This window comes from Petromyzon marinus, chromosome 50 (genome assembly GCF_048934315.1).
Source record: "Petromyzon marinus isolate PM22_M1 ecotype Great Lakes invasive population chromosome 50, UKy_Petmar_22M1.pri1.0, whole genome shotgun sequence".
Lineage (NCBI taxonomy): Eukaryota > Metazoa > Chordata > Hyperoartia > Petromyzontiformes > Petromyzontidae > Petromyzon > Petromyzon marinus.
This window is the reverse complement of record NC_133716.1, coordinates 3,936,985-3,947,364: the sequence shown is the minus strand read 5'-3', so window position 1 is coordinate 3,947,364 and position 10,380 is coordinate 3,936,985. Positions and strand designations below refer to the sequence as shown.

Sequence of the window (10,380 nt, the reverse complement as noted above, 5' to 3'; positions counted from 1 at the left end):
AGTGTGATCGTCAGTCAAGCAATGCGAGAGCGCTCGAGTGTGATCGTCACTCAAGCAATGCGAGAGCGCTCGAGTGTGATCGTCACTCAAGCAATGCGAGAGCGCTCGAGTGTGATCGTCTATCAAGCGATGCGAGTGCGCTTACAGCGAGAACGTCAAGAGAGCAATTCGAGCGCGCTACTGAAGTGCAATCCCAAATCTAGCCAAGCGAGAGCGCTCGCTAACACAGGATCCCCAAGGAACGTCGTAATCGCCAACATAGCAATGCGAGAGCGCAATCTGAAACGAAACGTAATCGTAATCGGAAAGCAAGACAGTGGAAAGCGTGCACGGTAAAGGGATCCGATGAGAATCTGAAGCGTAATCGGCAACCTGGGCAATAGGAGAGCGCTCACACGCGAAACCGAACAAAGTGAATCGTAATCGTGCATCTATCAGTCTGAGAGCGCTCCCAGAAGTGAATGCTCGGTCGGGGAAAACCTTGGGACGGTCGTGAATCGAGCAATGCGAGGGCGCCACTCCGAGGTGGAAACCCAAGAAGCCGAGACACCCCCCCCCACCACCACCCCATCCTCCCCCACGTGTGAGGGGTCACGCTCGGTTCGCCGTGCCCTGCGCCCACGGGATGAGGAGGCTCGGGCTGAGTGGGAGGGGGCTACCCCCCCTCTCCGTCTCACCCGCCCGACTCACCCCCCGACTCGCCTCCTACTCGCTTGGCCTCCTCCCCGCTTCGCTCGCGAGCCGGGAGTGCAGTTCACGTGCGGAGCGTGGCGCGGCGTGCAGGCTGGTGAGTGGCGTCTGGGCCTGGGGAACATCTCCGCTGCCACCCACACTGCCCCCCCCACCACCATTATTTCCATATCCCACCCCTGTGCCCCCCCCGATGCTCCCCCCCCATGCCCCCCCCTCCTCTTGACCCCCATGGCCCCCTCGTGCCCAGCTCCATAGGTACTGCATGTCTCTCTGCCCCTACAGACACTGGCTGTGGGTAACCTCGGCCCTTCACTTCATCTCGTGCCCCCCCCCTTTTACCCCCCCTTTTACCCCCCCCTTTTACCCCCCCCCCTTTTACCCCCCCCTTTTACCCCCCCCCTTTTACCCCCCCCCCCTTTTACCCCCCTTTTACCCCCCCCTTTTACCCCCCCCCCCTTTTACCCCCCCCCTTTTACCCCCCCCCTTTTACCCCCCCCCTCCACCTCCTCCGCCCCCACCACCGCTCGTGCAGGTCCTGGGCCTGGGGAACCCCGGGATGCCGGGGACCCGCCACAGCGTGGGGGCCGTGGCCGTGCGGCGCCTCGCCGAGCGGCTGGGCGCGGGCTCCGCGTGGCGAGGGGACCGCGGGGTCGCGGGGAGCCTGGCCGAGGTGGGGCCCGCGTGGGCCGGGGGGCCCCGCCTCGTGCTGCTCGCCTCCAGCCACCCCATGAACATCAACGGGCTCAGCGCCGCGCTCGCCGGTGCGGAGTGGGGTGGGGGGGGGGTGTGTGGAGTGGGGGGGGGGGGTGTGGGGTAGTGTGGAGTGGGGGGGGTGTGCAGTGGGGGGGTGTGGGGGGGTGTGGGGTGTGTGGGGTGGGGGTGTGGGGCAGTGTGGGGTGAGGTGTGGGGTGATGTGTTGAGTGGGGGGGGAGCGGTGTGGAGTGGGGGGGGTGTGTGGGGTGTGGAGTGGGGGGGTAGTGTGGGGTGAGGTGTGGAGTGGGGGTAGTGTGGGGTGTGGAGTGTGGGGGTAGTGTGGGGTGTGGAGTGGGGGGGTAGTGTGGGGTGAGGTGTGGAGTGGGGGTAGTGTGGGGTGTGGAGTGGGGGGGTAGTGTGGGGTGAGGTGTGGGGGGGGGGGGCAGTGTGGAGTGAGGTGTGAAGTGGTGGTGTACCCAGATGAGTACTTGGTGCGGTGTGTAGTAAACGTCGCCACTGGGGAGACAAAGGCGGCCGGGCTTGGTGCTGGCCACCCACCCTGCCATATGCCGTGCCATACCTTAAAAGATGCTGCTTGCAATAACAATAACTTGCCCCAAAGGTCTATTGAGGCTATACGGACGGGGGGTTCTTTGTCCTTGTGCACAGCCAGGAAGTTCTCGGTGCGCGCCCAGGAGGTCATCCTCCTGCACGACGATGTGGACAAGCCCCTGGGTCACGTGGCTCTCAAGCACGGGGGCAGTGCCCGGTGAGTCCACCCCAGCTGTGTGGCCACGTGCCGCTCTGACCACCTCACCGGCGTGCTCCCTTTGTTGTTGGAGGTGCAGAAGCAGGGGGCTCGTGGAGGCTCACCACGTGTGTGTGTGTGTGCGTGCGCGCGCGCGTCTGCACCTTGTCTCGAACGGGGAGCGGTGGCGCTGCGGTTAGCGCGCTGCGCCGCGAGCCGGGCAACCTGAGTTCAACGCCAGTGACGAGTATCTGAACCAGACCTGGGCCTCCCTTAAGCTCGACTCGGTCTTAACTGAGTACCTGATGCAAATAAACATCAGCACTGGGGAGACAAAGGCAGCCGGGCATGGCGTGCCACGTTGGCCTTCATATATGCTCACAGAAATGCCCCAAAAGTGTTTGAAGGCTACATGGGGAATCTTTGTATTTGTGGCCAGGGGACACAATGGAGTCAAGTCCTGCATTCACTGCCTGCGGTCTGACGTGAGTACCTCCCCTCCAGCCACCTCTGCTGTGACACCGCGCTCGGTGATGTGGGTGTGGTGCATGTGCAAGTGTGATTTTGGTGTGTTGATGTGGATGGTGTGTGTGAGATGTCAGTGTGTTGATGTGGATGGTGTGTGTGTGAGATGTCAGTGTGTTGATGTGGATGGTGTGTGTGTGAGATGTCAGTGTGTTGATGTGCATGGTGTGTGTGTGAGATGTCAGTGTGTTGATGTGGATGGTGTGTGAGATGTCAGTGTGTTGCTGTGGATGGTGTGTGTGAGATGTCAGTGTGTTGCTGTGGATGGTGTGTGTGAGATGTCAGTGTGTTGATGTGGATGGTGTGTGCGTGTAGCAAGCTTGAGTGATGCAGCTATTGGGATGCGGGTGTTGACAGTCCCATTCTCAACCTGCCCATAGCCCACGTTCACCCCGTGTTGTTGTTGTTGTTGTTGCTGCTGCTGCTGTATCTCTGCTGTGCCGCACACCCAGGCCATGGTCCGCTTGCGGATCGGCGTTGGCCGAGGCGACGTGGCGCGGGGCTCGGCGGCGCTGGTGGCCCACGTGCTGGCGTCGTTCTCAGCCGAGGAAGAGCCGCAGATCCAGCGAGCGCTAGAGCGTGGCATCGACCTCCTGCTGGCGCACATGGGTCACACGGGGGGTCACACGGAGGGTCACACGGGGGGTCACACGGGGGGTCACACGGGCGAGGAGGCGCCCAGATGATGGCCCCCACTGTTCCTTCCTCACTCCCCCTTCACTACCATGGGTGAAGCGACGGCGCAACCGTTAGCACACTCCGCTACCTACCTGGCGATCCGAGTTCGATTCCTAGCCACGGCTAACATTCAATCCGGTCCAGGGCCTCCCCAGGGTTGCCTCAGCCTTAAATGAGTAACTGCTGCTGTGTAAACATTGGTTGTGTTGCTGGCCACTCCACCCTCTCGTGTTGTGCCGGCCTTCATAGCTGCTCACGAACTGCACTTACCTTAACAGCCCCGTGTCGGCTCCATGAGGAATCTTTGCATGGCTTGTTTACCATGCGAACATCGCTCGTGTTTTTTCTGGAATCCATTAAGTAATAAAAAGAGTTCTGGAAGAGGTAGTGTGGGGTGCAGTCCTAACGTGAACACGCGAGACAGGGACACCAGCGCACACCGGGAGGAACGTCTCGTAGCAATGCTTTATTGGAAGATGCGGTATAAAACAGGAATGATGTTCACAGTTGCACGCGATATGAAATGTACAGCAGCGTTCGCAAAACACAAAACATGTCATGCGAAAAACGTCACCAAACGCGACCAACACGTCACATGCCAACGTCAACGCAACGTCGCACTCGTCAACGATTGCACCACCACAGCACCCACCACCATTGCTGGCCACATCACTCGTGCTCCAACCAACCGGGTGCCAATTTTCACTGAGGCATACTGCTCCATGAACCCCTCCACAATGGGTCTCTGGTGTTAACCCCTTTCACGTGGATTTCTTCACCATGGGCCCTGCCACTGAACCATTCCAGTGTTGGCCCATCCATCATTGGCCCATCCATCATTGGCCCATCCACCGTGAAAAAAAAAATTCTGCCATGGGCCCCTCTGCCATGGGCCCCCGCTCCTCCTCCCCTCAGGCACTGGCCCACGCGGATGCCCCCAGCCCCAGCGCTGCCCCCCCGGCACCGTCTCCGCTGAGAAGTTGCCGGTGGCGCACGTCCCATGCCACCTCCTCGCGGTCCGGGTGCCACCGTCGCGCCAGGATCCGCTCCATGTTCAGAGACCACATGGTGTGCGACGGCATCACCTGCTTGTGCACCTGCAGCAACAGCAGTGGAACCATCATCAGCACGAGGCATCTGTGTCGATATCAGCGTTGGCTATAAACGGTGTGAAAGAAGTTCAATATACATTAGTAGCAGCAGCTCGAGTGGTATCATCATTAGTATTATTCTAACATCAGCATCATCTTGAGTGAGGGTATGATCTGCTTGTGCACCTTTCCGCAAGAGCATCAGCAACAATCACCATTAGTAGGTTAAGTCAATTTATTACCACCTTTAAATTATAATTGACTACTTTTTGTAAGGCCGATTACTCGGGTTCTTTTAAATACGGTGGCTACCACCACACCCCACTCCTACCGCACCCCCAAGGCAGAACACGGCTGATGGTGATGGAGATGTCACCAAACCCTGCCTGTTACCTTCAGTCCGGCGGCACATACGGGAACGATCGAGTAATCATAATCGGGTTTTTCCCCCTTTTTCTGGCAACAAAACTAAAACCTTTTTACAAGGATTCTGTCTGCATGAACCACAATACTTGCAGTCAAATGCAAACAAAAAACACCGATTGTCCTTGAAACTGATTGGTCTACACCAAGGGACGGCTTTCTTTTGAGCCTCGACCCAATTGGTGCTCGACCAGAGGACGCCAAAAGGCGTACAGCTCAAAGATAATGCACTATCAAAGTAATGAGGGCTCGGGGTGAGCATCTACATCATTAGACCTCCTTTGCCAGTACCAAAATATAATAATAGGGTTTTTCCTTTTTTTTATGGCAACAAAACTGAAACCTTTTACAAGGATTCATATCTGCATTAACCACAATACTTACAGTCAAATGCAAACAAAAAACACACTGATAATATATTCATTGATCGAGTAATTAACAACTAAAGTAATGGGACATTCCAGGACTAGTGCGGAGTTCGGGGTTGTGTCAGTCACCGTGAGCGCTTGCTGCAGATCCACGAGGCTGATGGGAGGGAGCGAGGGCACGACCTCCGACCCCGAGCAGGCAAGCAGCAGGGCAGCACGCTCCTCCGCCTCCTCGCCCGGGCGGCACAAACTCTCACTGCGCCGGACCAGCACCGTCGCAGAGTCACACGTCACTGACGCCGTGCCACAGACCACAAGACTGCACCAACACCGCACCAACCAGCCATACTGAACCGCACAACAACCATTCCATACCACACCACATCACATCAACCACACAAACAGCACACCACAGGGGTGAACCATGACAAGACCACACCACATCAACACCGTAAAAAAAAAACTGCACGAACACCAAACCACGAGGCTATCCGAGAACCAGACCAACCAACATCGCACCAACCAGCAAAGCCTCGTGGTGGGACCGTACGGCATGGTGGGTGTCGCGTGGTAAGAGTGGTGGCGAGTTTCGTGGTGGGTTTTGTGGTTAGCGGTGGTGAGCAATGGTTAAAATTGGGCTGATGAGATTCGTACCTGTCAGTGTTGTTGTTGCTGCGGTGCGCGACGCAGCTGTTGCGTAGGTACGGGTGCAGGGGAGCAGTGGTGCCGTACGCGTACCGAAACCGCCCGTCCTTCACCCGGTGAGGACGCCTACTCACCAGCATCGCCGTCACGACCGCCTTCAGGTGGTTCTACAACCGCCCGCACACAACAGCCGCTAAAACAATGCTCTCCCCACTCACTACAACCGCTTTTAATACAACAGTCACTCATAGTGTTGTTGGTGATGGTGTTTAAGGTGGTGGTGAGGGATACGGAGTGGATGGTGGCAGTGGTGAGAATAAGGATGGTGATGTTGGCGAAGCGAGTGGTGGTGGCAATAATGTGAGTGGCGGTGATGATGGTTATGTTGGTAGTGATGGTGACGGTGGTAACGGTGATCACAATGATGTCAGATGAGCAGGTGTGGTGGTCGTGGTGGCGCCGTTGGTAGCGGTGGTGTCGGTGATGACGACGGTGGTGGTGCCACTGCCGCTCGCCTGCAGCGCATGTTGCAGACACAGCACCGTCTCCTCGGAGACCGAGTCCAACCCGGCCTCCCAGGCCACCAGCATGGCACGCCCCATCATCTCGCCCAGCGCCGGCAGCAGCAGCGACTGCACGCAGAGCGCAGGGGCGGTGGGGCCGGCACGCTCCCCGTCCACGCCGTCGCCCGCGCCCACAACACCGTCGGGGCCGCACGCGCGGCTTCCCACCCAGCTGGCGCCGGCCAGCGGATCCTGCTCCTGGAAGCGGTGCTGTGACCACACACACACACACAGATCCTCCATATAGCTATTGAACAGACTCTTGGGGCAAGTAGCGAGTAGCACCTATGGAGGCTGGGATGGCACACGAGGGGGTGGGTGGCCAACACCATGCCCGGTCGCCTTTGTCTCCCCAGTAGCGATGTTTTTACACACCGCACCAGGTACTCATTTCAGGCGGAGTTGACCTAGGGGAGACCCAGGATCGGTTCAGATAATCGTCACCGATGTTGGCCGTGAGCGTGAAATTGAACTCGGGATGCCGGGTTTGTAGCGCAGCGCGCTAACCGCTACACCACCACTCCCATACACAAACATACAGACACACACTCACTACACAGCTGTTACTGCCCTCACCTCAAACTTTCCCCGGAGCGAGGGCAGCTTCTTCTTGCGGCTTGGCTTCCCAGGCCGGCCCGGACCCTCCTTGAGGCCTGGGGGTAGCAGGGGCAGCATGGGTCTCAACAGAAAACTTCACACACACGCACGGGGGCAGCAGGAGACTCGACACAGAGATAGAGGGGCAAACGGGAATCAATACACGGGGCAGCACGCGGGCAGCAGCAAAAACTTTGAATGGCAGCACTCACCGGAAGCCGTCACCATGATCTGACACTTGGTGATAATGGCGAGAAGGAAGTCATTGTGGAGGTGAACTGTAACACACATCAATACCGATCATGACTCGGACGAACATCACGAATATTACTCAACATCAGTGCCTTCACTCAGCATCAACCCAGAATCACTCTGCACCAGCCCCATCGCCCCCATCCCCACGCTCACCCATGTCTTGGGTGAGGAGTCTCCGCGCCTCCGAGTCAAACTCCTCTTTGCTGATCTTGTGCTTAAACCACAGCTTCATGTTTGCCCAGTACCTGCAACAGACCCCAGTCAGCACTCACAGTTTCACGCATATACTTCTCACGGGACGACAGATCGCACGACACAGAGACACGGAGACAAATATACACGGGGACACAGAGACACGGGGACAGGTGAGCCCTGGTTCCCCTCAATGAGATCCCGACTCCATCTCCCCACGGCCTAGAGCTGTCGAGAAACAGCTGCCCCCCTCCCCCCCGTCTCAGGGTGTTCCCACTGCTGCCCTCTGCAGTGCTCCTTGCTGCCCTCGCTGTCTCAGTTCCCCCTCTACTACAATCACTGCTTTGTGCTCTCTCTCTCTCTCTCTGCTGCCCTCTCCACCTACACAAGCTGACCACACAGCTGCCTCGCTCTCGCAGGTTCCCCCTGCCGCCCTCACTGACATTTCCTCTGCAGTACCCTGCTGCGCTCAGTGTCTCATGTTCCTCTCACTCACACTCACGCTCCCCCCACGAGTCTCTCACTGCGTGAGACTCTCCCCTCCCACCCCCACGAGTCCCTCACTGCGTGAGACTCTCACTGCGTGAGACTCTCACTGCGTGAGACTCTCACTGCGTGAGACTCTCACTGCGTGAGACTCTCACTGCGTGAGACTCTCACTGCGTGAGACTCTCACTGCGTGAGACTCTCACTGCGTGAGACTCTCACTGCGTGAGACTCTCACTGCGTGAGACTCTCACTGCGTGAGACTCTCACTGCGTGAGACTCTCACTGCGTGAGACTCTCACTGAGTGAAACTCTCCCTCCCACCCCCACGGGTCTCTCACTGCGTTAAACTCTCACTGCGTTAAACTGTCACTGAGTGAGACTCTCACTCCCACCCCCACGAGTCTCTCACTGCTTGAGGCTCTCTCCGAGCGCCTCCGCGAGGTTCTTTTTGGCCGCCTCGAGCTCTCCACCACCCGACGCCGCCATCGCGCTGCAGTGTCAGACAACGCAGTGGAGGGGGACACGACGTCACATCCGGGATGCGGCGACCAATCAGAAGCGACTCGCCCGCGCGCTTACGGGTATGTCGTAAAGTAATATCACCGTATGTCGTAAAGTATCAGACACGGGCTGTCGTAAAGCGAGAGAGAGAGGGAGAAATTTCTCTAAATGTAAAGTTAAGAAATTAGTTCTCACCTATTGTCGCTGCTGCGTTGGTAGTGGGGCACAACCAGCAACACAACACGTTCCCCGTGCCAATAATAACGCTGTTGTGGCCTTAGAAGCAAACGTATATAGTAAACAACGTTTCAAGCGATGACCCTTGTGCATGAGCACATAACTGGAGGCCAGAGACAGTGTTAACCCAGGCAGTGTAGCTGACAAACGCGATGTAACATGTTACAGGAAGAAGTAGTCGTTTGAAATGTAATTTAGTCGATTGTAAACTGCCGTAAATCTAAAACGTCGTAAATCTCAAGTGTCGTAAATCACAGACCGCTGCCGTGAAGTGTTGTTACCGTAAATCGTTATTGCCGTAAATCGTAACAAGTGTCGCAAACCACAACAACCCGTCCAGGAAAGGGTGTCGTGAAGAGAAGTCTCCGCCGCCGATGTTGTGGTCACGTGATCGGGACGAGACCAAGTGTCCGCCGGGGGGGGGGGTAGGGAAGCACGCGGCGCTCGCTGGGAGGGTGTGGGTGGGTCACCCGCGAGTGGACGAGTCCAAGGGACGGCGTCTCCCCCCTCCCGCCCACCAACACACACGGGGCCCCAACCACCCCCACGTGTGCCTCCAATAACCCAGACGGCGCGCGTACAGCCCGCAAATGTTCACTGTCGTGGAGGTTTTTTTGTGGTTAGATCGCGTAAATATATAAATGTGTCGTTCAAGCCGCCACCTACCCGACACAGACAATCGGTAAGGTTTGTCACGTTAAACAAAACGCGCCAAATGGTCACTAGTACAGCACACCGTTGTGTTGGGAAGAACAAAGCCACAACATTTACAATCTTGAATACGACGTTTCGCCAGTAATTACAACTAGCTTCACCAGGCGACAGCCATCAGTCTGTGGCCTGATGAAGCTAGTTGTGTGCTGTACTAGTAACGAATTGGCACGTTCTGTTTACATGACAAACCTTACATATTGGCTGTGTCGGGTGGTGGCGCGTTTAACGACACATGTATATATTCATGCGATCTAACCCAAAAACCTCTATTATGGATATTGGTCGCGAAAGCCGACGTGTTAAACATGTTTACTGCCTCGCCTGGTGTGCAGGAGGTCGTGGGTTCCACCCCCACCCTGATCTCGGATTTTCAGATTTGTCACGTGGTTTGCGTCTTAAAAGCTACCTGTGTAGCAAATTTCAGCTTTCTAACTGGTCGGGCTGTACCCTGTTGGTTTTTGGAGGCATACCAATTACAGTCTTTATTGATATAGTTGTGATGGGTTTATTTGTGCGTTTGCACCACTGCCAATGCAGTTTCGTCAACTTCTTTACATGTTGGTGCAAGGCACCCGCTCTGTCTCATGTTTCTGTAAATTGTAATTGTGCTACGAGGAATTTATATACAGTACATTTATTCGTGTTCGAGCAATTTTTCTACTCCCGAGTATTTTTTTTGCGCAGCTTTCTATTTGCTTCACTGTTGTACTTTTCATATTGGTGACGCTTTTCCAAATGCTGCTCTCTTGGGTTACCACCTGGTTATAAAAATCTTAAATCTGACCGCATCTCAAGACGGTGTACAGAAAAATCAGGACCACGTTCAGACACAACTGTCACCTTCACGAACAGCACACACCACACAGACAGTACCCCCTGACATCTCTATACTTGTCTCAACTCACTGGTGAATCCGCTCACTCCTCCACCCATCTGTCCACTGTTGGTCACCCTCTCCACTCATCTCT

At 56.3% G+C, this 10,380-nt stretch overlaps 2 protein-coding genes across 3 annotated transcripts; one reads left to right on the top strand and one right to left on the bottom strand.

The window, feature by feature from the left end:
* Positions 1-281: 281 nt before the first annotated feature.
* Positions 282-3,718, top strand: PTRH1 (peptidyl-tRNA hydrolase 1 homolog). 2 transcript variants are annotated; one of them, XM_076074785.1, is made up of 5 exons: positions 282-787; positions 1,226-1,454; positions 2,060-2,155; positions 2,574-2,619; positions 3,112-3,718. In XM_076074785.1, exons 1-5 carry the CDS (start codon positions 505-507, stop codon positions 3,343-3,345), a joined length of 888 nt encoding a protein of 295 aa, XP_075930900.1. In that variant the 5' UTR covers positions 282-504; the 3' UTR covers positions 3,346-3,718. The 2 variants fall into 2 exon arrangements, with proteins under 2 accessions (XP_075930900.1, XP_032828943.2); XM_032973052.2 differs by having other exon boundaries at positions 544-787; positions 2,056-2,155.
* Positions 3,719-3,783: 65 nt separating this feature from the next.
* TADA1 (transcriptional adaptor 1) lies at positions 3,784-8,991 on the bottom strand. Its single transcript, XM_032973051.2, has 9 exons — positions 8,657-8,991; positions 8,370-8,450; positions 7,433-7,524; positions 7,237-7,302; positions 7,004-7,080; positions 6,380-6,637; positions 5,874-6,031; positions 5,349-5,475; positions 3,784-4,434 (listed from the first exon to the last, which is right to left on the bottom strand). The coding sequence occupies exons 2-9, from the start codon at positions 8,444-8,446 to the stop codon at positions 4,249-4,251; spliced, it is 1,041 nt and encodes a 346-aa protein (XP_032828942.1). The 5' UTR covers positions 8,447-8,450; positions 8,657-8,991; the 3' UTR covers positions 3,784-4,248.
* Between the last annotated feature and the right edge of the window lie 1,389 nt (positions 8,992-10,380).

Bases quoted from the DNA above. Each gene is read 5' to 3' on its own strand.
- PTRH1 (XM_076074785.1), top strand. From the start codon at position 505: ATGCGAGGGCGCCACTCCGAGGTGGAAACCCAAGAAGCCGAGACACCC. The intron at 788-1,225 runs GTGAGTGGCGTC...CCGCTCGTGCAG, and splicing joins GTGGCGCGGCGTGCAGGCTG to GTCCTGGGCCTGGGGAACCC. The intron at 1,455-2,059 runs GTGCGGAGTGGG...GTGCACAGCCAG, and splicing joins GCTCAGCGCCGCGCTCGCCG to GAAGTTCTCGGTGCGCGCCC.
- TADA1 (XM_032973051.2), bottom strand. From the start codon at position 8,446: ATGGCGGCGTCGGGTGGTGGAGAGCTCGAGGCGGCCAAAAAGAACCTC. The intron at 7,081-7,236 runs GTGAGTGCTGCC...TGCTACCCCCAG, and splicing joins GATCATGGTGACGGCTTCCG to GCCTCAAGGAGGGTCCGGGC. The intron at 6,032-6,379 runs GCGAGCGGCAGT...GGGCGGTTGTAG, and splicing joins GTCTGCAACATGCGCTGCAG to AACCACCTGAAGGCGGTCGT.